Genomic DNA, 27,747 nt, shown 5'->3' with positions numbered 1-27,747 from the left:
CCTCTTCTCCTTGGCCGCCGCTTCTTCTTTCTTCTGGAGCTCTTCACCGCTCCGGGTCCGGCGCCGACTGACCGCTCCCGCTCAGCAGCGTCTGTTATATGACGCTGGGAGGGGGCGGCGCTATGACGCGACAAGCCCTGGTTGGCTCATCGCGGCCTGTTCCCATTGGCTGACCGGGCGCGAGCCCCGATTGGCTCATGCCCGGCGCCACTCACGTAGCCGCGTCACGATTGGAGGGGCTTGAATCCCAGCGGATGCAAGCCCCTCCGTGCCGGAACCTTGCCGCGACGCCGTCTCTCGTCGCGTCCCGCCGCTGTCCGTCCGGGGAAGACGGAGGTGAGAAACCTCCCTCGTCCCCCCAGCCTGGCGTCCCCTCACACTGACGGGGGTAGGACTGTGCCTCAGCATCTTATGTCTCCTTTTTAGCCAGTTTTGAGTAGGTTCATGCAGCCCAGGGCGCCCCACCCCACCCCCCGCGCCCTGCTGGTCCTGTGTTGATGGGTAGCATGGCGCGCAGCATTCCCGCCCGCTGCGCAGTACCTTTTAACCGTCATGATGACTGAAGATCCCCTTCTGTACACTCACCTGTCTTCTGACTTCTGGCTCTGTAAGGGGGTGACGGCGGGCTGTGGGAGTGAGCGCATAGCCGCAGCTAGTGTTCACTACCCTTCAGGAGCTAATGGTGTCCTGTCAGCCAGAAGCAGAGCCATTAACTATTCAGGAAGTTGGTTCCTACTTCTGCCCCCTAAGTCCCACGAAGCAGGGAGACTGTTGCCAGCAGTCCTCCCTGAAAATAAAAAACCTAACATAAAGTCTTTCAGAGAAACTCAGTAGAGCTCCTCTGGAGTGCATCCAGTCTGCCTGGGCACATTTTCTAAACTGAGGTCTGGAGGAGGGGCATAGAGGGAGGAGCCAGTTCACACTCTGAAAAAGTCTTAAAGTGCCCATTGCTCCTGCGGAACCGTTTACACCCCATGGTACTGAAGTGGACCCCAGCATCCTCTAGGACGTATGAGAAATTAGGGCTGAAAGGTCTATAGGCAAACATGACTATACGTATACACTACTACTGGTAATTTCCTGTTATATATTTTTTTTGTCAGGGGGGGTCCAGGGGTCGGTTCAAACAGGTGGTGGGGGGGAGGGGTTATGTGTGTATGGGGGAGCAGTTATGTAATAGAATTTCACAGGACCGTTTTGATTTCAATGAGATTGCAGCTAAGGGGTATATTCAATAAGAGTCGTATTGATTCCGACATGCATTTGTCGGAATGGATCCGACAATCCCTATTCAATAGAGGGGCCAAATCCGACTGTCGGATTAGGCCGGCGTCCATGCAGCTGCTGTCAGCAGCTCCCTGTGTGTGAGATCACAGGGAGCTGCTGGAGAAAGCCGCACATCACGGCACTCAGCCGTTTATCCCAGTGCCGGCCGGGGAGCGCTGCAGGTGGGACGCCCGTCAGGTGCATGCATGCCCTGCTGCTCCTAGCCCGCCGCACCACTCTCCATAGCCCGCCGCACCGCTCCCCCGTCTCCTCACCTCAATCCAACTTTTTTTAAAGTCGGATTGAGATTGTCGGAAACGCGGCCAAAACCTGTTGGATCTGGCCCTGTTTCCGACAGAAGCAGGCGGAACGGCGGCTATTCCACCGATCCACGTGTTTTCCGGCAAGTCGGGAATTCCCGACTTGTCGGAAAAAAACAACAAATGTTCAATAGGTCAGAACCCCTTCTGACCAAAATCGGTTGGAAGCTGCCATCTTTCCGACAAGACGGCAGTTTACTGACAGCTACTGAATACACCCCTATATGTGGCAATCTGTTATAAGGCTGGTTCACCCTTACATACCTCCCAACATGACCCTCTACAGGAGGGACACAATGCTCTGCTCCTGGAATTTTCTCTTAATTTATAATTGCTGGCACCTGTTTTGAACAGGTTAATGGATAAGAAAGGTGTTTCTGCACAGTTGATGGCAATCATAAATTAAGAGAGAAGTCCAGGAGCAGAGCATTCTGTCCCTCCTGGAGAGGGTCATGTTGGGAGGTATGCCCTTATTACTGATTGGCGTTTTAAATTTAGGGTCAATCTTGCTGAAATCCTGCCGGTTCTGTGAAATCGGAACCTAATACATTACCACCATTATTATATTGCAAAGTCACGTCCATGAACATATGACATATGTTGAGAGGTATAATGAAATCGCAGGCAGGATGTACTTCACGTGGATCTTTCCATACAGGATATATCGTACTACCACGCAGGTGTCCATTTTCCATATATGCATTTGGCCCTTATATGGCTCACCTCCCACAGTGTAACCTTTGTAGTGCTTTCAGCATGGCTGCCTCATCTTGTATGTTTGTGGATGGGATGATAAATGCATGGACCTGACGCTTTTGTTGGGACCCTACTCTGAGCATTAAGATGTTACAATCTCCCCATTTTGTGTCATCTCTTCTAGAGGTAGACTATTCCACCCAGGGTAAGCCTACACAGTGCGTCCAATACGCCTGCCTCACCTGCTACCTTGTGAGGGTGGAGTATAAAACCCATGGTAGTTATTACCCCAAATGCCTACACCAATCCTGCATTATGCTAACTGTGCGCTCTATGTGTTCTTTTTTTATGTCTGTGTGGCTTGTCTATTGCTCTATTACTTACAGTAAGTCTTCTGTGCAGGGCCGCCATCAAGGGGGTGCTGGGAGCACAGCTGTCCCGGGCCCAGCCTCTCTGACAGAGAGAGGAGGGCCAGGGATGCTCATGCAGCCACCTGCCCGCCCGCAGCCGTCCCCCGATCGTCCCCGCTGTTCTGCCACTGTCCTCCGACCCTCCAGCAGCTCTGCATTGAAAACTTCCCTCCAAAAATGGCCACCGCCACAGAGGAGACAGTTATTCAAGATACTAGAGGAGCCCTCTAGTATCTTGAAAAACTGGCTCCTCTGAGGCTGTGGGCATTTTGGGAGGGACGTTTTCAATACAGCTGCAGGAGGGCGGAGGAGAGCAGAACAGCGGGGATGGAGGCTGGCAGGCAGCGGCATCAGCATCCCGGGCCCTCCCAACAGCGGCACACGTATGTATGTATGTATGCATGCATGTGTGTGTGTGTCTATTATATATCTTTCTCTTACGTCCTAGAGGATACTGGGGTCCACATTAGTACCATGGGGTATAGACGGGTCCACCAGGAGCCATTGGCCCTTTAAGAGTTTGAGAGTGTGGGCTGGCTCCTCCCTCTATGCCCCTCCTTCCAGACTCAGTCTAGAAAATGTGCCCGAGGAGACGGACATCTTCAAGAGAAGGATTATACACAGATAGTGGCGAGATTCACACCAGCTCACACATACAAGGCAACCCAAGCTAACTAGCTTGAAACTCAACAACCGCTGAAACATTACTTACCAAGTAACAAGTCACAGCTAGGGGTGCTCCATAGGAGTTTCTTTCGTTTTTTTATTTTAAACAAAGTTTAGGCACAGGGAGGCTGCTGGCATCAGCCTCCCTGCTTCGTGGGACTAAGGGGGGAGTAGTGTCCACCCTGAGTGGTGCGAGCCACTATCTCCGCTGACAGGACACTGAGCTCCTGAGGGGACAGATCGATCGCCGCCACAGGGGATCGCTCACCCCAGCAGCATGCCGTCAACCCCAGAGAGAGCCAGAAGACGGTGGTTAGTTAGTCGCTGCCCCCCCTACAAGCGGGGAGCCGGTGTGAAGATGGCGGCAACAGGGTAGGAGCGCAGTACTAACTGTGCTTCGGGGCTCAGCGGTACATGGTGCGGCGCTGTGAGGGGCGCCCTGAGCCAGCGCCTACACCCTCAACTGGTCACACAGCCTGTCGGGGACTCCGGATCACCGCCAGCAATTCACCTCAGGCCAGTGTAAAAATTCAAATATGAGTGGGAGCCAGCGCCATGGAAGGGGGCGGAGCTTCTCCTCAGCGTGGACCCAGCAGCGTTCAGCGCCATCTTTCCTGCATGCAGACGCTGACAGGGGAGAGCTGTCCCTCCACATCGACTCCAGCTGCCTTGTAACGGTACCAGGGGGTTGTAGAAGGGGGGGGAAGGCTGTGATTTAGACTGTGTAACCTATTAAGGTACACAGTTAGCGCTGGTAAGGGGTGTCCTTATCTCCCAAGGCACTGTGTATGGGTTGGCTCCAAACTCTGTGTCTCTCTTGGCATTCTTAGTGGGGGAACTCTGTCTGCCATTTCCCTGTGTGTGTGTGGGGGGGGGGGGGGGGGGTGCTTGCTGTCTCACATAAACCATGTCTAGGGATTTTGTGTCATATGCTGCGGAAGATATGTCATCTCAGGATGATCCCATTCCATGTAATCAGGATTGCTCTGGTTTAGCACAGATTCCATTAAGAGAACCGGAGTGGTTAACCTCTATCAAGAGTGTTCTTTCTCAGATTTCTACTAGAGTAGCACAAAATGAAAATGCAACTCAGGTTTTACAGACCTCTATGGCTGTTTGGTCCGGTTCAGCACCTTCAGGGCCCCCTGGCACTCACTCTCAAAAATGTGCTCTTGCCCAGATTATGCAAAACGACACAGACACCGACTCTGACACGGTAGACGGTGATGGGGAAGTGCTGAGGGGGGCGGCATTTCTTGCAAAAGGGGTGCAGTTAATGATTGAATCCATTAGAGGTGTGTTAAATATTGTTGACACCAGGGCCGGTTCTAGACCTTGTGGCGCCCAGGGCGAAAGTTTCCCCTGCAGCTGTGCCCCCAGTAGCTGTTATGCCCCCCTGCAGCTGTGGCCCCAGTAGTTGTGCCCCCTGCAGCTGTGCCCCCTTAGTTGTGGACCCAGTAGTTGTGCCCCCTGCAGCTGTGCCCCTATTAGTTGTGGCCCCAGTAGTTGTGCCCCCTGCAGCTCTGGCCCCAGTAGTTGTGCCCCCCTTTGTGTGCCCCCTGCAGCTGTGCCCCATTAGTTGTGCCCCCTGCAGCTGTGCCCCCATTAGTTGTGCCCCCATTAGTTGTGGCCCCAATAGTTGTGCCCCCTGCAGCTGTGCCCCCATTAGTTGTGGCCCCAATAGTTGTGCCCCCTGCAGCTGTGCCCCCATTAGTTGTATAAAAAATACTTACCAGCTCCGTTCCTGTTCCCGACCACTGCACTGTCTCCGCCGCCGGCGCCGCTCCTCTGATCTATGGGAGAGATGTCATGACGTCTCTCCCATAGCGCTGCACAGAAAGGCCCTCTCCGCGAAGGGAAACTAGACGCTACCTCACTGCGCGTCTAGATTTCCTTCGCGGAGAGGACCTTTTCAAACCCACCACCGCCATCCTAGTTAGTAGTGGCTCTTGCCACGGCGGCAGCGCCCCAGGGACAGCGGTGCCCCGGGCAAAAGTACTGCTTGCCTGTGGCAAGAGCCGTTACTGGTTGACACAATACCTGAGCAGGTTGAAGAGGCTTACTTCACCGATACTAAGAAAGCCTCGCTAACCTCTCCTGCGTCTAAAGAATTAAATGCTATATTCGGAAAAATCCTGGGAAAACCCAGAGAAAAAATTCCAGATCCCAAGAAAGGTTCTGATTGCATTCCCCTTCCCTGAGGAGGATAGAAAGAAATGGGAAACCCCACCCATAGTTGACGCATCGGTATCCAGACTGTCAAAAGAGGTGGTTTTACCTGTCCCGGGATCTGCCGCGTTGAAAGAACGGGCTGATCGCAAAATTGACACTACGCTCATATCCATATACATGGCTTCAGGGGCGATATTACGGCCTACTATTGCCTGTGCATGGATTTCAAAAACTATAGTAAAGTGGTCTGGCACGTTACTTGAGGAATTGGATACAATGGATAAATGTGACATTGAATTGTTCTCACGTAACATACAGGATTCTGTGGGATTTATGGTGGAATCCATGAAGGACCTGGGTTCGATGGCTGCTGGGATATTTTCAATATCGGTCTCAGCTCGTAGAGGACTCTGGCTGTGCCAATGGTCTGCCGACACGGAATCCAGGAAAGGCGTGGAGAACCTACCCTACACAGGTCAGGCCCTATTTGGGGAAGCGCTAGATGCGTGGATCTCCACAGCAACGGTGGGTAAGTCACCCTTTCTTCCTTCAGCTGCGCCTGCCACGAAGAAACCTTTTTCGTCACAGTCCTTTCGGACTCCTAAAATGAGGACAAAAAGCCGCATAACACCTTTAGAGGAGGGTGGGCAAAATCAAAAAAACCTGCTACTGCAGGCCCCCAGGACCAGAAGCCTGGTTCTGGTACATCAAAATCCTCAGCATGACGGTGGACCGCACGGCCTGGAGGAAGGACCGGCGGGGGTGAGGCTCAGAAGGTTCAGTCACGTTTGGGTGACGTCGGGCCTGGACCCCTGGGTGCAAGATATTGTGTTCCTGGGGTACAGGCTGGAATTTCAGGAGCTCCCACCTCACCAATTCTTCAAATCAGGCTTGCCAGCTTTGCTGCCAGACAGGGCTATCCTACAGGAAGCCATCCAAAAATTAGAAGGGTCACAGGTCATTGTCCCAGTTCCACCTCATATGCACAACAAGGGTTACTATTCGAACCTTTTCGTGGTACCAAAACTGGATGATTCGGTCAGACCAATTTTGAATTTGAAATTGTTAAACCCCTATCTGAGGGAGTTCAAATTCAAAATGGATTCTCTGAGAGCGGTGATTTCAGCTCTGGAGAAGGGGGAGTTTCTGGTATCCCTGGATATCAAGGATGCTTACCTCCACATTCTGATTTGGCCGCCGCACCAGGCTTATCTCAGATTTGCAGTGTTAGACAGTCACTATCAGTTTCAGGCTCTGTCATTCGGCCTCTCCACAGCACCGAGGGTGTACACCAAGGTGATGGCGGAGATGATGGTTCTCCTCCGCAGGCAGGGAGTAAACATAATTCCATACCTGGACGATCTGCTGATAAAAGCAGTATCCAGGGAGAGGTTATTACAGTCGATTACTCTTACGACTCAACTGCTCAGGAATCATGGTTAAATCCTGAACCTTCCGAAATCACATTTGGAGCCGACAAGGAGATTGTCTTTCCTGGGGATAGTCCTCGACACGGAAGTGCATAGGGTGTTTCTTCCAAGGGAGAAAGCGTTGGTGATACAGTCTATGGTCCGGGATGTCTTGAAGCCTGCCCGGGTATCGGTTCATCAGTGCATTCGCCTTCTGGGGAAGATGGTGGCCTCATACGAGGCTCTACAGTACGGAAGATTCCATGCTCAATCCTTCCAACTGGATCTCCTGGACAAATGGTCGGGGTCTCATCTGCACATGCACCAGAGGATACATCTGTCGCCGAAGGCAAGGATTTCGCTCCTCTGGTGGCGGCAAATGCCTCACCTTCTGGAGGGCCGCAGGTTCGGAATTCAGAACTGGATCCTTCTGACCGTGGATGCAAGTCTCAGAGGTTGGGGAGCGGTCACCCAGGGGGAAACCTTCCAAGGAAGATGGTCAAATCAGGAAGCCATTCTTCCAATAAATATTCTGGAATTAAGAGCCGTGTACAATGGTCTTCTCCAAGCGGTTCATCTTCTGCAAGATCGGGCCAGTCAAGTACAGTCGGACAATGTAACGGCGGTGGCCTACATAAACTGACAGGGAGGAACAAAGAGCAGAGCTGCAATGTCAGAGGTGACAAGAATCCTCCTCTGGGCAGAAAGGCACGCATTGGCGCTGTCAGCGATCTTCCTACAGGGCGTGGACAACTGGGAAGCAGACTTCCTCAGCAGACACGATCTCTATCCAGGGGAATGGGGCCTCCATCCGGAGGTGTTCACAGACATGACCAGTCGTTGGGGCATGCCTCAAATAGACATGATAGCCTCACGTCTCAACAAGAAACTTCGGAGGTACTGTTCCAGGTCCAGAGACCCACAAGTAGTGGCGGTGGATGCCCTGGTAACTCTGTGGGTGTTCAAGTCAGTATATGTGTTCCCTCCACTTCCACTCATTCCAAGAATCCTGAAGCTCGTAAAGAGAACAAGGGTTCGGGCAATTCTCATTGCTCCGGACTGGCCAAGGTGAGCTTGGTACGCGGATCTTCTGGACCTATTGCTGGAAGACCCGTGGCCTCTTCCTCTTCGCGAGGACCTTCTGCAACAGGGGCCGTTCGCTTCTCAGGACTTACTGCGGCTGCGTTTGACGGCATGTCGGTTGAACGCCAGATCTTAGCCCGAAAGGGTATTCCAAGCAAGGTTATTCCTACCCTAATACAGGCTAGGAAAGGGGTAACGTCTAAACACTACCATCGCATTTGGAAAAAATATGTGTCTTGGTGTGAATCCAAGAAGTTTCCTACGGTGGAGTTTCAACTTGGACGGTTTCTCCTTTTCCTGCAAGCAGGTGTGGATATGGGTCTACGTTTGGGATTCATAAAGGTTCAGATTTCGGCCTTATCCATTTTCTTCCAGAAACAATTGGCTGCCCTTCCTGAGGTTCAGACCTTTTTGAAAGTGTTTCTGCATATCCAGCCTCCCTTTGTTGCGCCGACGGCGCCCTGGGATCTTAGCATGGTGTTGCACTTCCTGTAATCGGATTGGTTTGAGCCTTTACAGGAGGCTGAGGTTAAGTTTCTTACGTGGAAGGCTGTCACTTTGTTGGCCTTAGCTTCTGCACGACGTGTGTCGGAATTGTGGGCCTTGTCCTGTAAAAGCCCCTATTTAATCTTCCATGAAGATAGAGCTGAGTTCAGGACGCGTCAGCAGTTCCTTCCAAAGGTTGTGTCGGCTTTTCATATCAACCAACCTATTGTGGTACCAGTGGCTACTGACTCCTCAATTACATCTAAGTCTTTGGATGTTGTAAGGGCTTTGAAAATCTACGTGAAGAGGACTGCTCGTCATAGGAAAACGGACTCTCTGTTTGTCCTGTATGATCCCAAGAAAATTGGGTGTCCTGCTTCTAAGCAGACGATTTCTCGCTGGATCAGGTTCACTATCCAGCATGCGTATTCTATGGCAGGTTTGCCGTGTCCGAAATCGGTTAAGGCCCACTCTACTCGTAAGGTGGGGTCTTCCTGGGCGGATGCCCGGGGTGACTCGGCTTTGCATCTTTTGCTAAGTTCTACAAGTTCGATACTTTGGCCTCTGAGGAACTAAAGTTTGGTCAAGCAGTTCTGCAGGAGCTTCTGCGCTCTCCCTCCCATTCTTGGAGCTTTTAGTACATCCCCATGGTACTAATGTGGACCCCAGCATCCTCTAGTACATAAGAGAAAATAGGATTTTAATTACCCACCAGTAAATCCTTTTCTCGTAGCGCTTCATTTTCCTGCAGTGGTTCTTTAGTTCAGTACAACTTTGTGTTAGTTACGTACTGCTTTTGTTACTTGGTAAGTAATGTTTCAGCGGTTGCTGAGTTTCAAGCTAGTTAGCTTGGTTTGCCTTGTATGTGTGAGCTGGTGTGAATCTCGCCACTATCTGTGTATAATCCTTCTCTCGAAGATGTCCGTCTCCTCGGGCACAGTTTCTAGACTGAGTCTGGTAGGAGGGGCATAGAGGGAGGAGCCAGCCCACACTCTCAAACTCTTAAAGTGCAAATGGCTCCTGGTGGACCCGTCTATACCCCATGGTACTAATGTGGACCCCAGCATCCTCTACGAACTACGATAAAGGATTTACCGGTAGGTAATTAAAATCCTATTACACACACACACACACACACACACACACACACACACACACACACACACACTTTAACTGGTGCAATTCTAGAGCTGACTCCTCCACAGTGGGGGGGCCCTGCCTATTTTCCTATTTTGTCAGTCCCGGGCCCCAACATTTCTGATGGCAGCCCTGCTTCTGTGTGCAGAAGTCTTATGTGCATTTTTTTTTATGTCTGTAAAGCATCTTTGAGTCCTGTTGGAGAATGAGTGCTATATAAATAAAATAATAATTATTATATATGCACAGTGAAAACGTGTGGGAAAAACAGTTTGTATTTTATTTTATAAAGTTTGTGTTTCACTTCCATGGCATGTATTGTACACAAGGGTACCGTACAGGTATATTTAATTACAGTACAGTACATGATGAGCATTATGCTCTAAGCTGCTAATAAGGTACATCCACCTTCACGTATTTCTCCTTTTTGTCAGGTCGCGAGGAAAAATCGGTGATGTTATGGTGCCCACACACGGTGCAATTCTCACATGCTATTTGATCTTTTTAGTTCAAATTGCATTGTGTCTAGCTCAAATCGTACCATGTGTATTGTCCCTTGCGATGCGCGCTCCCGTCTAGTCCATATCTCAAGGCAAAATAGTATGTGCAGGCAGGTAGCTTTGTACTACATTGCATATATTACATTGCAGTGTATTCAAAATCGGATGTAGTTCAAAAAGCGTTTAGCACCATGTGTACACTCCAAATCGCATAGCACACATTGTATAGGCTCAAATCGCACCTAGAACAAATAGGTGGGCACCATCACACCTATTGGCTGCAACCATGCTAATCGATTGGCTATTTGTATTTAAGTCGCATAAGCAAGTTGCAAAATTTAGACAGTATCACCTGTACCATGAGCTTTGTTCATCCGCCAGTTGTATGTGGTCAACAAACAGACCACATTCACTGTAACATTACTGATTTTAAAATGTAACATGTATAATTAAGTCGGTGCAGCCCCATTGTTCAGCTACATTTTCATTAGTGAAACTGTAACATGAAATACTGTAATAGGAGATTGTGATGTGTCCGGTAGGCTGGGGGTACACTGTTAGATTAGATGTCAGACGGATTCGCCTGGTGAATCTGCCCAATTTTGCCGCACTTTACGGTGGCGGAGATCTCACTCAAAGTTGTCACTTTTAGGTGAATGGGGCATTTGGCCAGCCAGGTGAAGGGGGCGAATTTGGCAGCCATTGCTGGTGTTTAAATGCTGCAGCAACGGCAATTCAGCTCTTCACACATAATTGAATTCCCCCCAAAGAAGCCGATACACATAGGGGGTCATTCCGAGTTGTTCGCTCGCAAGCTGCTTTTAGCAGCTTTGCACACGCTAAGCCGCCGCCTACTGGGAGTGAATCTTAGCATATCAAAATTGCGAACGAAAGATTAGCAGAATTGCGAATAGACACTTCTTAGCAGTTTCTGAGTAGCTCCACACTTACTCGGCATCTGCGATCAGTTCAGTCAGTTTCGTTCCTGGTTTGACGTCACAAACACACCCAGCGTTCGCCCAGACACTCCTCCGTTTCTCCAGCCACTCCCACGTTTTTCCCAGAAACGGTAGCGTTTTTTCACACACACCCATAAAACGGCCAGTTTCCACCCAGAAACACCCACTTCCTGTCAATCACATTACGATCACCAGAACGAAGAAAAAACCTTGTAATGCCGTGAGTAAAAAACCTAACTGCATAGCAAATTTACTTGGCGCAGTCGCACTGCGGACATTGCGCATGCGCATTAGCGACTAATCGCTCCGTTGCGAGAAAAAAATAACGAGCGAACAACTCGGAATGACCCCCATAATCCCATACATACCTACTCACCCAAAAGGTGCATGAGACTCACAATTTTTCTGTTAGTCCTCTAGACACCTGGAAGAGCTGGAAGAGCTGGCATGCAGTATCTCCCGCATCCCATCCACTTTCTAGTAAAGTGGGCAGGATAGGGAGATAATACCGGAAATCACAGGCCTCGCTGTTAGCTGCATGCCGCAAGACCTAATAGGGTGTAAAGAACCCACCCCTGGGACTATGTATATATATATATATATATATATATATATATATATATATATATATATCTCCGCACTGGACTTTCACCTGAGAAATGAAATGAAAAGTTGGGCCGATAATTGCACAATGTAAGGCCGCCTTTGCACATATTAGGAGAAATGAACAGCTCGCGGTGGAGCCATGAGTAGTTCTTGTTTTAGATTTTTTTATTTTAATGGACATGGCTATGCCTCCCTGATTTTGTTCGTGTACCCTTGCCTGCTCTCGACAGCTCTGCATCTGATGATAAATATACTATGCATGTTGGGTGTACTGACAAGTCCAGAATGAGAATCCCCATCATAAGATAGCCAGTATAGTCAGTGTCCTGCCAGCACCCAGATGGGGGAAGATGGTGTTAGTATAAGTAAGCACGTACGTTTCACCCGATGCTATAACACATCTAAAACAATCCTTTGGCTTTAGTCCTCCAGTAAGACATATATGGAGTTCTACCCATATAAATACAGTTTATCCGTTATGTTAATCTCTCACTTTGTTACATATGCAGATGACTCACATTCATTATTATGTCGTGATGAACATATTTTACTGGATATCATTTTTTGGAAAGCCCCCAGTAGTTCCAGCTTAAGCTAAACTGAAAGGCAAACAATTTAACAAGATAAAACGGAAATCAAATCTGCCTTGGAAGCTGAAAGCCTGTGAAGCATTTCCCATGGCGTGATTCACCCTTTTCCGTACCTCAGCAGACGGAGGCGCCAGGTCTGTTCAGCTGTTTGTTAATATGCAAAGTGTTTCACTTTCCTACCTTTATCAGTTAGTGACACAGTCCATTGTATCGCTGATAAATCTAGAACATGCTGCTCAAAACGAACCTTTATTCTCAGACTAACAGAGAATGCTGTGTGACTAATTCAGAATGTATCTGTGCTGAGCAAACTTTGTGAAACCTTTCTCTGTATACTTATAGGGTTATAAAATAGGGCTTCATGTATTTATGTTTGTATCGGAGGCCATAGAAGCTTCATGGCTTATTTTCAGCAGGCGAAAGGAAATAAGTTACCAAATAATAGGCAGCTTGTTGTAGTGTAATACATTAACACTTATCTATGTTTAGATGCTTTTTCTGGAAAGTGATTAAAATACAGCTAGTCTGGATCTGGGCAGTCACAATGCCAAAGCCGAAATCCCGACTAGCGGTGAAATGCTGCCGCCAGAATACCGGCGCCACAGTCTATTCTCCCTCTGTGGGTGTCCATGACACTCATAGAGGGAGAATATAACCTGTGGCGAGCGCGGCGAGCCACCGTGCCCGCAGCATGGCGAGCGCAGTGAGCCCGCAAGGGGCTTTCCAGCGTTTGCCCGTCCGCCGGCATTTCATATTGATCCCCTTTTTCTAATACAGTTTAGAACACAAAGGAATAGATTTACTAACGCTTCTAAAAATAAAAAGTGCTGTTTCCCATAGCAACCAGTCGGGGGTGGTGGGGTTAACCCGATCAGCTGATTGATCTCAAGATCACAATTTAGGTATGTACCCAGCTTAAGAGGGAGATGTACAGTACTAAGCAGTGAAAAGAGTGGAGAAGTGAGCCAGTGGAGAAGTTGCCCATGGTAACCAATCAGCATTGAAGTAACATTTATAATTTGCATATTATAAAATTATAAAGAGCAGCTGATTAGTTGCCATGGGCAACTTCTCCACTAGCTCACTTCTCCATTCTTTTCACTGCTTACTACATCTCTCCTTCTATCGTATTTGTATCTCCCCCGTCTTTATATTGTTGCCCCCCCCCCCCCCCCCATTCCCCAACCGAACCAGAAGTTAACTTCCCTCAGGCTACCTAGTACCCTTGTGTCTATGAACCGCTCCTGTAGTATCCACTCTTAATTGATCGCCGATGTTGCTACGCCGTTACATTGAGTCTGCGACACTGGCGGTAAAAGGTAGTCGCCCCCATTTATACTCCGGCACTGATCTAGATCTGTAGTCCGAATCGAATATATTGCATATCAAACAACCAGGGAACCTCAGAAAATAGGTTCAGCTCTGTACAGAAGAGTCTCTTTCATGTATTATTATTATTATAACTTTCATCTCTTTGAGCTACAGTATTTATAAGCTGTTTGCTAGATGCTTACAAGATGAATCACTAATGAGAAAGAAAACATTGGATTCAAAAGTGCATTCTTTGTACTGGTGGGCAGTGATTTCTGGAGACCTGTAGATCTACAGTCCAAGTGTCCACAGGGAGGTTTTGGTGACCAAAATGTGCAAATATTTTGCAGGGTGCCACAGCTGTGTATCACTTGTGTGTGCTGGTGGCCTTGTACAACTGTGCACAGTGATTGTGATGGTTATCAGTTGTACTGTGTAGTTGATTCTGATTGGCTGATTGGGGATTGACCACCTCCGGCTGATAGTACTGGTACTGCAGCTGTATTATATACCAACCAGCATTTACAAATGCATTGTGACATAAGCTCTGCCTTGATCCACCCAAGTGCCACCCCTGTAAGTTCTGGTTTCCACCACTTTTGTGCCCAACTGTGTCAATTTCGTGGTCTGCAAAGTCGCTGTTGACTATTCACATGGTTCTATGGACACTCCTGGCAGCTCTGCAAGGTGCAGGGTGAATGCCCAGAGCGTTCTTTAGATACTACGGGAGGCTTCAGTGTGCCATTCCAGGTACCTTACAAGCCAAAAGTCAGGTGCCATGAGACAGTGACTGTCTAGCCCTTGGGCGGCGGCACTGCTCCCGCACCCCCACTTATGTCTTTGGTATAGACCATACTGGCTTCCTTTATAGGTCTAAATAGGAAGTACAGGGGGGATTGGGTCCATTGCACAATGAGCAGTGCTGAAAGTAGGATGTACGGAGTACCATTAAGAAATATCACTATTTATTAATTTATAAGGGGCGTTTTTGTAAAATGGTGTCAGTGGCATAACTGTGTGTGACATAATATATAATAGGCATTACGGTGTCTAGAATAATGTGCAATGGGCATTACGGTGTCTGCCATAATGTGTAATAAGCATTACGGTGTGTGGCATAATGTGTAATCGGCATTACAGTGCTTGGCATAATGTGTAAGGGGCATTACGGTGTGTCGCATAATGTGGCCATGCCCCTATTGTCATGTAGCCACTCCCTTAGTGTTGTGTGGCCACGCCCCCTGATGACACGTAGCCATGCCCATTTTTACTATCCGTACCACTAAGAAAAAATTTCTACTTGCACCACTGACAATGAGAATAGATATTGTCTGGGGAGGGGGCTGGAGAGTGATTCTAAAAGTTGAACCTTGCCATGTGTGTATTAAGCAATACGCCCAATGGGATGACTAAGACCCTCTGGTAGGGCAACACCAACATGGTGCTAGGGAGGAGACACAGCTTTCTCTGGCCTGGGCACTAAAATATCTAATTATGGCTCTGCGTCCTCCAAACTGCCTGTTTTCTTCTGTTTGGCCATGTGTCAAAATGTCATCTTAAATCTGTCTGTCCTGTCATTTGGGATGGCAGGGAGCGGCTTATGTGTGTCCTCTGCACAGCAGTCTACACAGCTGTCGGATGATGGCACTCTTAGAGGTTCCTGCTTTTGTCAGCTGCATCCTATCAGGAAACCAAAGCACAGGAAGACATTCTTCCACCAGAGCACTGAGCCAACAGTTATGAACTCATTGTGTTTTCAAGTTTCTTTATATCATTTACTGTATCTGGTCTCTTGTGTCTCTGGGGTGTTGCCTTCTCCATTGCTCTCCGACTCTTACGTGATATACTGGGATAAAAAATGTCTCTTGGTAAAGTGGGCATTTTGTAGAGGACTGCTCTCGTTTGTAAAATGCACCTAGGATAAGGGGCCCTTTAAGGTGAGCAACTGATAACGAAAGAGTGAACTGGTCTGGACAGAGCACCCTGACTTGACTGCCACAACCCCACCTGGGCTGTATACACAGAGCACACGCCTTTCTTCTTCCCTGTGTGGGAGGATCCCTCCAGTCCCACACAGAATCTGAGACTCACTATCGCCACCTAGCTTGATATTGCCTATATATATATATATATATATATATATATATATACATACACACACACTAGGTGATTCATCGTGCCCTACGGGCGCTGTTCACACCGTCGTAGGGTGCTTCACATGGACAAAGGGTGTGCGATGGTTAATGGGTCTTAGCCCCTTGCAACGGTGTGAATAGCGCACACAGAGCCTGATGAATCACCTAGTAGGTGCTGTGGTTCGGGGAGTGGCGGGTGCAGGGATGACACGGATGGGGGAGGGGGTCCGCGGGTGGGGGAGGGGCTGGTGCGGTGGTGACACGGGTGGGGGAGGAGCGGTTGTGGGGGTGCCGCAGGTGGGGGAGGGGTGAGTGCAGTGGTGCCGTGGGTGGGGGTGCTGCGGGTGGGTGAGGGGGTCCGGAGCCACCGCGGGTGGTGGAGGGGGGTGTGTGGTGGTGCCGCGGATGGGGCCCGGAAGTACTGCGAGTGGGAGAGGGGTGGGTAATGCTTCTCCTACTTTCTCCTCCTGGAAGCAGCTAAGCTGTTGTCCTCCCTTTGGCAGTGGCTCTCCCGGAGACTCGCACAGCAGCCAGTCACTATTGTTAGCGCCGGTATCCCAATGCGCCGTACACTATTGTTAGCGCCGGTATCCCAATGCGCCGTATCACAGGGAAGAAGATGCACTCAATAAATTACAGCTCCTAGCCGGCCTTAGCGCGGGAATGCTTGGCGCTAAGGGCTGCTGGGAGCTGTAGTTTATTTAGTGCATCTACTTCCCTGTAATGCAGTGCGTTGGGACAACGGCGCTAACAATAGTGACTGGCTGTCAGAACTGACTGACTCGCTGAATCAATGTAAAAGGTGAGACTGCTGTGCTGAGTCAGTGAAACTGCACACCCACTGCACTGCACAGCACTGTCACCTTTTACATTGATTCAGCGTCCAGACATTACCCTCCGTGATATCACCCACTCTATCCGTTACATTAGCCATCTCGGGGCTTCCAGGCCGGCAGGCCAGGTGCTGTGTTGCGGTGTCAGGGCCTCTGGGGATCTGGGTGCGGTTGTGGTGGGGAGGCACTTCTGTGACATCACGCACAGAGGAGTCTCTGGGGCTCAGAGAGTATGCGGCGCAGGAAGGGCTATGAAAGACTTCCGCTGCGCCGCTTTCATACACATCTATGCCGGTGGCTGCAGCAGCATTTGTTCCACCTGTGCCGCGGCTAGGGAGTGGGGATTGTTGATGCCGGAGGGGGCAGGCGGACTGGCGGCAGGACATAGGGCGCTGCAGTAAAAGGATTTTTCTCTGACGTCCTAAGGGGATGCTGGGACTCCGTAAGGACCATGGGGAATAGCGGCTCCGCAGGAGACTGGGCACAACTAAAGAAAGCTTTAGGACTACCTGGTGTGCACTGGCTCCTCCCACTATGACCCTCCTCCAGACCTCAGTTAGAATCTTGTGCCCGGCTGAGCTGGATGCACACTAGGGGCTCTCCTGAGCTCCTAGAAAGAAAGTATATTTTAGGTTTTTTATTTTACAGTGAGATCTGCTGGCAACAGACTCACTGCAGCGAGGGACTAAGGGGAGAAGAAGCGTACCTACCTAACTGGTGGTAGCTTGGGCTTCTTAGGCTACTGGACACCATTAGCTCCAGAGGGATCGACCACAGGACCCGACCTCGATGTTCGGTCCCGGAGCCGCGCCGCCGGCCCCCTTACAGAGCCAGAAGCAAGAAGTGTTCCGGAAAATCGGCGGCAGAAGACTTCTGTCTTCAACAAGGTAGCGCACAGCACTGCAGCTGTGCGCCATTGCTCCTCATGCACACCTCACACTCCGGTCACTGATGGGTGCAGGGCGCTGGGGGGGGGGGGCGCCCTGAGGGCAATATAATACACCTTGGCTGGCAAATCTACACCATATATAGTCAGGAAGGCTATATAGGTGTAAAAATACCCCTGCCAGAATTCCAGAAAAAGCGGGATAAGTCCGCCGGAAAAGGGGCGGGGCTATCTCCCTCAGCACACTGGCGCCATTTTTTCTTCACAGTGCAGCTGGAAGACAGCTCCCCAGGCTCTCCCCTGTAGTTTTCAGGCTCAAAGGGTTAAAAAGAGAGGGGGGGGGGCACTAAATTTAGGCGCAATATGTGTATACAAGCAGCTATTGGGGGAAAAATCACTCAGTTATAGTGTTAATCCCTGCATTATATAGCGCTCTGGTGTGTGCTGGCATACTCTCTCTCTGTCTCCCCAAAGGACTTTGTGGGGTCCTGCCCTCAGTCAGAGCATTCCCTGTGTGTGTGCGGTGTGTCGGTACGGCTGTGTCGACATGTTGGATGAGGAAGGTTACGTGGAGGCGGAGCAGAGGCCGATAAATGGGATGTCGCCCCCTGTGGGGCCGACACCAGAGTGGATGGATAGGTGGAAGGTATTAACCGACAATGTCAACTCCTTATATAAAAGGCTGGATGACGTAACAGCTGTGGGACAGCCGGCTTCTCAGCCCGCGCCTGCCCAGGCATCATAAAGGCCATCAGGGGCTCAAAAAACGCCTGTTACCTCAGATGGCAGACACAGATGTCGACACGGAGTCTGACTCCAGTGTCGACAAGGTTGAGACATATACACAATCCACTAGGAACATCCGTTGCATGATCTCGGCAATGAAAAATGTGTTACACATTTCTGACATGAACCCAAGTACCACATAAAAGGGGTTTTATGTTTGGGGAGAAAAAGCAGCCAGTGTTTTGTTCCCCCATCAGATGAGTGAATGAAGTGTGTAAAGAGCGTGGGTTCCCCCGATAAGAAACTGGTAATTTCTAAAAAGTTACTGCTGGCGTACCCTTTCCCGCCAGAGGATAGGTCACGTTGGGAGATATCCCCTAGGGTGGATAAGGCGCTCACACGTTTGTCAAAAAAGGTGGCACTGCCGTCTTGGGATACGGCCACTTTGAAGGAGCCTGCTGATAAAAAGCAGGAGGCTATCCTGAAGTCTGTATATACACACTCAGGTACTATACTGAGACCTGCAATTGCCTCAGCATAAATAGTGCTGCTGCAGCGTGGTCTGATACCCTGTCAGATAATATTAATACCCTAGACAGGGATATTATTTTGCTAACATAGAGCATATTAAAGACGTCGTCTTATATATGAGGGATGCACAGAGGGATATTTGCCGGCTGGCATCCAGTATTAATGCAATGTTCATTCTGCCAGGAGGGTATTAGAGACCCGGCAGTGGACAGGTGATGCTGCCTTTAAAAGGCACATGGAGATTCAGCCTTATAAGGGTGAGGAATTGTTTGGGGATGGTCTCTGGGACCTCGTATCCACAGCAACAGCTGGGAAGAAAAATTTTTACCTCAGGTTTCCTCACAGCCTAAGAAAGCACCGTATTTTCAGGTACAGTCCTTTCGGCTTCAGAAAAGCAAGCGGGTCAAAGGCGCTTCCTTTCTGCACAGAGACAAGGGAAGAAGGAAAAAGCTGCACCAGACAGCCAGTTCCCAGGATCAAAAATCTTCCCCCGCTTCCTCTGAGTCCACCGCATGACGCTGGGGCTCCACAGGTGGAGACAGGTGCGGTGGGGGCGCGTCTCGGGAACTTCAGGGACCAGTGGGCTTGCCCACAGGTGGATCCCTAGGTTCTGCAAGTAGTATCACAGGGATACAAGCTGGAGTTCGAGGCGACTCCCCCTCGCCGTTACCTCACATCAGCCTTGCCTGCTGCCCTCGGAGAAAGGGAGGTAGTACTGGCGGCAATTCACAAGCTGTACTTCCAGCAGGTGAAATCAAGGAACCCCTCCTTCAACAAGGCCGGGGTTACTATTCCAAAATGTTTGTGGTACCGAAACCAGACGGTTCGGTGAGACCCATTCTAAAATTGAAATCCTTGAACACTTATATACGTAGGTTCAAGTTCAAAATGGAATCGCTCAGGGCGATTATTGCAAGCCTGGAGAATTTCATGGTATCACTGGACATCAAGGATGCTTACCTGCATGTCCCTATTTACCCTCCTCACCAGGAGTACCTCAAAATTGTGGTACAGGATTGTCATTACCAATTCCAGACGTTGCCGTTGGTCTGTCCCCGGCACCGAGGGTATTTACCAAGGTAATGGCCGAAATAATTATCCCGTACTTGGACGATCTCCTTATAAAGGCGAGGTCCAGGGAGCAGTTGTTCGTCGGAGTAGCACTATCTCGGGAAGTGCTACAACAGCACGGCTGGATTCTGAATATTCCAAAGTCGCAGCTGGTTCCTACGACGCGTCTACTGTTCCTGGGTATGGTTCTGGACACAGAACAGGATAAAAAGGGTTTCTCCTGGAGGAGAAGTCCAAGGAGTTGTCGTCTCTAGACAGAGACCTCCTAATACAAATACAGGTGTCGGTGCATCAATGCACGCGAGCCCTGGGAAAGATGGTAGCTTCTTACGAAGAAATTCCATTCGCCAGGTCCCATGCAAGGATCTTCCAGTGGGATCTGTTGGACAAGTGGTCCGGGTCGCATCTTCAGATGCATCGGCGGATAACCCTGTCTCCAAGGGCCAGGGTGTCGCTGTTGTGGTGGCTGCAGAGTGCTCATCTTCTAGAGGGCCGCAGATTCGGCATACAGGACTGGGTCCTGGTGACCACGGATGCCAGCCTCCGAGGCTGGGGGGCAGTCACACAGGGAAGAAACTTCCAAGGACTATGGACAAGTCAGGAGACTTCCCTACACAAAAATATTCTGGAACTAAGGGCCATTTACAATGCCCTAAGTCAGGCTAGACCCCTGCTTCAACACCGGCCGGTGCTGATCCAGTCAGACAACATCACGGCGGTCGCTCATGTAAACCGACAGGGCGGCACAAGAAGCAGGATGGCGATGGCAGAAGCCACAAGGATTCTCCGATGGGCGGAAAATCATGTGTTAGCACTGTCAGCAGTGTTCATTCCCGGAGTGGACAACTGGGAAGCAGAAGACACGACCTCCACCCGGGAGAGTGGGGACTTCATCCAGAAGTCTTCCAAATGATTGTACACTGTTGGGAAAGGCCACAGGTGGACATGATGGCGTCCCGCCTCAACAAAAAGCTAAAAAGATATTGCGCCAGGTCAAGGGACCCTCAGGCGATAGCTGTGGACGCTCTGGTAACACCGTGGGTGTACCAGTCGGTGTATGTGTTTCCTTCTCTGCCTCTCATACCCAGGGTAATGAGAATAATAAGAAGGAGAGGAGTAAGAACTATACTCATTGTTCCGGATTGGCCAAGAAGAGCTTGGTACCCAGAACTCCAAGAAATGATCTCAGAGGACCCATGGCCTCTGCCGCTCAGACAGGACCTGCTGCAGCAGGGGCCCTGTCTGTTCCAAGACTTACCGCGGCTGCGTTTGACGGCATGGCGGTTGAACGCCGTATCCTGAAGGAAAAGGGCATTCCGGAGGAAGTTATCCCTACGCTAATTAAAGCTAGGAAAGAAGTGAACGCAAACCATTATCACCGCATATGGCGGAAATATGTTGCGTGCTGTGAGGCCAGGAAGGCCCCAACGGAGGAATTTCAGCTAGGTCGATTTCTGCTCTTCCTACAGTCAGGGGTGACTATGGGCCTAAAATTGGGTTCCATTAAGGTCCAGATTTCGGCTCTATCGATTTTCTTCCAAAATAGAACTGACTTCACTGCCTGAAGTTCAGACTTTTGTTAAGGGAGTGCTGCATAGTCAGCCCCCGTTTGTGCCTCCAGTGGCACCGTGGGATCTCAACGTGGTGTTGGATTTCCTGAAGTCGCATTGGGTTGAGCCACTTAAATCCGTGGAGCTAAAATACCTCACGTGGAAAGTGGTCATGCTGTTGGCCTTGGCGTCGGCCAGGCGTGTATCAGAATTAGCGGCTTTATCATGCAAAAGCCCTTATCTAATTTTTTTATATGGATAGGGCGGAATTGAGGACTCGTTCCCAATTCCTTCCTAGGGTGGTATCAGTTTTTCATGTGAACCAACCTATTGTGGTGCCTGCGGCTACTTGGGACTTGGAGGATTCCAAGTTACTGGACGTAGTCAGGGCCCTGAAAAATATATGTTTCCAGGACGGCTGGAGTCAGGAAAACTGACTCGCTATTTATCCTGTATGCACCCAACAAGCTGGGGGCTCCTGCTTCTAAGCAGACTATTGCTCGCTGGATCTGTAGCACGATTCAACTTGCACATTCTGCGGCTGGACTGCCGCACCCTAAATCTGTAAAAGCCCATTCCACGAGGAAAGTGGGCTCTTCTTGGGCGGCTGCCCGAGGGGTCTCGGCTTTACAAATTTGCCGAGCTGTTACTTGGTCGGGTTCAAACACTTTTGCAAGAGTCTACAAGTTTGATACCCTGGCTGAGGAGGACCTAGAGTTTGCTCATTCGGTGCTGCAGAGTCATCCGCACTCTCCCGCCCGTTTGGGAGCTTTGGTATAATCCCCATGGTCCTTACGGAGTCCCAGCATCCACTTAGGACGTCAGAGAAAATAAGATTTTACTCACCGGTAAATCTATTTCTCGTAGTCCGTAGTGGATGCTGGGCGCCCATCCCAAGTGCGGATTGTCTGCAATACTTGTATATAGTTATTGCCTAACTAAAGGGTTATTGTTGAGCCATCTGTTGAGAGGCTCAGTTATATTTCATACTGTTAACTGGGTATAGTATCACGAGTTATACGGTGTGATTGGTGTGGCTGGTATGAGTCTTACCCGGGATTCAAAATCCTTCCTTATTGTGTCAGCTCTTCCGGGCACAGTATCCTAATTGAGGTCTGGGGGAGGGTCATAGTGGGAGGAGCCAGTGCACACCAGGTAGTCTTAAAGCTTTCTTTAGTTGTGCCCAGTCTCCTGCGGAGCCGCTATTCCCCATGGTCCTTACGGAGTCCCAGCATCCACTACGGACTACGAGAAATAGATTTACCGGTGAGTAAAATCTTATTTTTCTCCCTATCTACAGCGCAGAGACGTGCTGCAGATGCAGTGGCATACCCTCCAGCTGTACCTTTTATGGCAGGTACAGTACCTTTTTTTATGGTCTGTACAGATTTCTGGCTCTCCAAACTTCCATTGAAAGTATAGGAAAGGGGGTGTGGCCACGCCACTTTACCCGTGACCATGCCCCCTTTTTTGGATTTGAAGCAATTTTTAAATTGAGTAAATTGTTTGAGGGTTTTGTTGCTGCAGATGCAGTGGGCCTATTTTGGGGTGTGGGCCTGGATCTGCAGCTCCATCAGCCCCGTTGTTAATCCTGCTCTGGTAACACACAGCAGCCAAAGGGCAGAGCCTCCCATCGGATGTAACCAGTGCGGGAGGGCGTTTCTCGACCAATCAGCTGTGGACTGGATGTGACAGACCTGTTGCTAACCCAATGAGAGCTCCTAGCCATGCCCAGCGTTATACACACAGGCACAAAGTCACAGATTCTGGGCTATTATATAGGATAGATATATATATATATATATATATATATATATATATATACTGTACATACATGTAGTCATGCACATCTTACTGCTACGACAATTCCCAGCTAGCAATCGCTTCATTAATTTCATTAATTTCTTTAGCCGTGTTGCATCGCAGCAAATATGACTATATTATATATATATATATATATATATATATATATATATATATATATATGATTTGCAAAAAACGAGGCGGCACTCAGGAGACTGCGGTAAACAGGTGAACTCTGTCAAGTGGAACTTTAGCGACGTTTCGGGGTGCAAGCCCCCGTCTTCAGGACACTGTGTGTCCTGAAGACGGGGGCTTGCACCCCGAAACGTCGATAAAGTTCCACTTGACAGAGTTCACCTGTTTACCACAGTCTCCTGAGTGCCGCCTTGTTTTTTGCAAATCATACATACCCAGACTGCCTAGTCTGGGAGGGAAGGCACCGGAGCAGGAGCTTTGCTCAGATAGCCCAAGGGGGAGTGCCAGACAATTTGCCCAGTATATATATATATATATATATATATATATATAAACACATCAATTCCAATTCAGCGGCACTCACGGCGTACAAGAAACGACAGAAGCCTTGTCTTCTTAGGTCAACGTTTCAATGTTAATGCAAAATTTTCATCAGAACTGTGTATGTGTGTATATATGTAACAGGGAGGTACGGTGTAGTGTTGTTGCAAGTGCAGGTGTCGGTTGACGTACCTGGATTCTTCACCTGGAATCACCTCTTCACCTGGAATCACCCTACGGGCGCTCTTCACACCGTCGAAAGGGGCTGCACCCCCTTAACTCCTGCAGAGAGGCGCGAGGCGGACGGGAGGGGACACAGAGAGGCGCGGGGCGGCAGGGAGGGGACACAGAGAGGCACGGGGCGGCAGGGAGGGGACAAAGAGAGGCGCTGGCTGCAGGGAGGGGACACAGAGGCGCGGAGCAGATACACAGAGGCGCAGGGTGGCGGTGGGGGGACACAGAGGCACGTGGCGGCAGGGGGGGGACACAGACACGCGGGGCGGCAGGGAGGGGACACAGACACGCGGGGCAGTGGTGGTGGATACAGAGACGCGGGCGGTAGGGAGGGGACACAGAGACGCAGGGCGGGGACACAGACGCAGGGAGGGGACACAGAGGCGGGGCGGCAGGGAGGGGACACAGAGGCAGGGCGGCGGGGGGATACAGAGACATGGGGCGGTGGGAGGGGACACAGACGCAGGGAGGGGACAAAGACGCAGGGCGGTAGGGAGGGGATACAGAGACGCAGGGCTGTGGGGGGGATACAGAGACGCAGGGCGGTGGGGGGGATACAGAAACGCAGGGCGGTGGGGGGGATACAGAGACGCGGGGCAGTGGTGGGGGATACAGAGACGCGGGGCAGTGGTGGGGGATACAGACGCAGGGCAGTAGGGAGGGTACACAAATGCAGGGCGGTAGGGAGGGGATACAGAGATGCGGGGCGGTAGGGAGGGGATACAGAGACGCGGTGCGGTAGGGAGGGGATACAGAGATGCAGGGCGGCAGGGAGGGGATACAGAGAAGCGGCGGGGTAGGGGGGGGATACAGAGACGCGGGCGGTAGGGGGGGATACAGAGACGCAGGGCGGTAGGGGGGGATATAGAGATGTGGGGGGGCAGGGAGGGGATACACAGACGCGGGGCAGCAGAGAGGGGATACAGAGATGCAGGGCGGCGGGGGGGGGATACAGAGACGCAGGGCGGTGGGGGGATACAGAGACGCAGGGCAGTGTTGGGGGATACAGAAACGCAGGGCGGTAGGGAGGGGATACAGACGCAGGGTGGTAGGGAGGGTACACAGATGCAGGGCGGTGGGGGGATACAGAGACGCAGGGCAGTGTTGGGGGACACAGACACGCAGGGCGGTGGTAGGGGATACAGAGACGCGGGGCGGTAGGGAGGGGATATAGAGGTGCGGTAGGGAGGGGATACAGAGACGCAGTGCGGTAGGGAGGGGATACAGAGATGCGGGGCGACAGGGAGGGGATACAGAGACGCGGGCCGGCAGGGAGGGGATACAGAGAAGCGGCGGGGTAGGGGGGGGATACAGAGACGTGGGGCGGTAGGGGGGATACAGAGACGCAGGGCGGTAGGGGGGAGATACAGAGACGTGGGGGGGCAGGGAGGTACAACACAGACGCGGGGCAGCAGGGAGGGGATACAGAGATGCAGGGCGGCGGGAGGGGGATACAGAGACGCAGGGCGGTGGGGGGATACAGAGACGCAGGGCGGTGTTGGGGGATACAGAGACGCGGGGTGGTAGGGAGGGTACACAGATGCAGGGAGGGGATGCAGAGACGTGGGGCGGCAGGGAAGGGATGCAGAGACGTGGGGCGGCAGGGAGGGGACACAGAGACACAGGGAGGGGACGCAGAGAGGCGGGGCGGCAGGGAGGGGACGCAGAGTGGCGGGGCGGCAGGGAGGGGATGCAGAGACGTGGGGCGGCAGGGAGGGGACGCAGAGACGCAGGGAGGGGATGCAGAGATGTGGGGCGGCAGGGAGGGGACACAGAGACGCAGGGATGGGACGCAGAGATGCGGGGCGGCAGGGAGGGGACGCAGAGATGCGGGCGGCAGGGAGGGGACACAGAGACGCAGGGAGGGGACGCAGAGATGCGGGCAGCAGGGAGGGGACGCAGGGAGGGGATGCAGAGATGCGGGCGGCAGGGAGGGGACACAGAGACGCAGGGATGGGACGCAGAGATGCGGGGCGGCAGGGAGGGGATGCAGAGACGCGGGGCGGCAGGGAGGGGACGCAGAGACGCAGGGAGGGGATGCAGAGACGTGGGGCAGCAGGGAGGGGACACAGACGCAGGGAGGGGACGCAGAGATGTGGGGCGGCAGAGAGGGGACGCAGAGATGCGGGGACGCAGGGAGGGGACGCAGAGACGCGGGGCGGCAGGGAGGGGACGCAGAGATGCGGGGCGGCAGGGAGGGGACACAGAGACGCAGGGAGGGGACGCAGAGATGCGGGGCGGCAGGGAGGGGACGCAGAGACGCGGGGCGGCAGGGAGGGGACGCAGAGATGCGGGGCGGCAGGGAGGGGACGCAGAGACGCGGGGCGGCAGGGAGGGGACGCAGAGCTGCCTGTGCACTCTCTCTCACCTGTATCCGCTGCATTATCCATGCCACAGTAGCAGGCGCGCTGTCCCCCGTCTCTGGCCTGTGGAGCCGGCAGGCCAGTCCCTGGGTGTGCAGTCCGGGCCTCTGGGGATGGTGGGAGGCAGCTTTGTATTAGGTGTGCGGAGGAGGAGGCGGCGGCACACGGAGGGCTATGAAGACTTCTCCTAAGCCAGCCGTCCCTGCTAATTTGTATGCCGGCGGCCGAAGTTACAGGCGCGGTTGAAGCTGCGGCGTCAGGGCACTGGCTCTGTCCTGTTTTGTGGACTGCGTCAGGTGGGACAGTGTGTCCCAGGCGTGGCTGCAATGTGCTGGGGGTGTGCAGAGGGTGGGTTCGCGGCGGTGTGAGCTGCGGCGGTTTGGTCAGGCGTGGGGCAGACGCTGGGTCCCGTTCCAGTCTGTCACAGCCGCGGCTGCAATGCACGAGCTGGTGGCGGGGTTGTGCGGAGGGAGGGAGGGGTGGTGTGGGCTGCAGCTGTCTGGTCATCCGTGGTGCGGCTGGCGGGGCCCGGCCACCATGTCCCTGCCGCGGATGGATGTGAGAGATGGTGCTGGGATCGGTGCTGTGGGGTTAGGGTGTGTGTGCTGGAACGTTATGCGGACGTCGGGTATGGGGGTGGCTGTATGTGGGAGCTGGTGCAGGGGTTTTGTGGAGGGGGGGTGTGGTGCGGGTGGCATTGGGGTGTAGGTGGCTTTGTGTTTGTGGGGAAACCAAAGGAGGGGTGCATGCTTACCCAGCACTGTGCTACGTCCGTCCACTGGTGGCTTCTGTGTGGGGATGGTGGGTGGTTTCTGTGGCTGCTGCTATGTTCTGTGCTGGCACTGGGACAGGGCAGGAGCTGCTAACTCCGCCCAGCCTTGTGACTCCACCCAGCGTTAGAGGGCCAGGCACAGACAAGGCAAATATATAGGAGATATGAAGACAATAGGAGTATGGCGCCACATGCATATGTGATAACACTATAAAAATCTTTGTCAGTGTTGACTGCTAAAAACACTCCCTTAAACAATATAGGGTGTCGTCTGATCCCTAAATATTTAGCATAGGTAAGATGTTATAGAATTGAATATAGGGGGTCATTCCGAGTTGTTTGCTCGCAAGCGGATTTTAGCAGATTTGCTCATGCTAAGCCGCCGCCTACTGGGAGTGAATCTTAGCATCTTAAAATTGCGAACGATGTATTCGCAATATTGCGATTACACACCTCGTAGCAGTTTCTGAGTAGCTCCAGACTTACTCGGCATCTGCGATCAGTTCAGTGCTTGTCGTTCCTGGTTTGACGTCACAAACACACCCAGCGTTCGCCCAGACACTCCCCCGTTTCTCCAGCCACTCCTGCGTTTTTTCCGGAAACGGTAGCGTTTTCTCCCACACGCCCATAAAACGGCCTGTTTCCGCCCAGTAACACCCACTTCCTGTCAATCACATTACGATCGCCAGAACGATGAAAAAGCCGTGAGTAAAATT

At 51.6% G+C, this 27,747-nt stretch overlaps 1 protein-coding gene across 1 annotated transcript in view; it reads right to left on the bottom strand.

Moving 5' to 3' along the window:
- The window catches only part of LOC134969904 (uncharacterized), a 145,452-nt gene extending 118,559 nt beyond the window's left edge, over positions 1–26,893 (bottom strand). Inside the window, exon 1 of the mRNA XM_063946079.1 lies at positions 26,265–26,893. Within this exon, the coding sequence (XP_063802149.1) occupies positions 26,265–26,766 (502 nt within the window). The 5' untranslated portion in view covers positions 26,767–26,893. The remainder of the gene's footprint in view (positions 1–26,264) is intronic.
- Positions 26,894–27,747: the final 854 nt, after the last annotated feature.

The sequence above is a fragment of the Pseudophryne corroboree genome, chromosome 11 (assembly GCF_028390025.1).
Source record: "Pseudophryne corroboree isolate aPseCor3 chromosome 11, aPseCor3.hap2, whole genome shotgun sequence".
Classification (NCBI taxonomy): Eukaryota; Metazoa; Chordata; class Amphibia; order Anura; family Myobatrachidae; genus Pseudophryne; species Pseudophryne corroboree.
The sequence above is the reverse complement of the archived record's forward strand: the minus strand, read 5'-3'. Positions and strand labels throughout refer to the sequence as shown.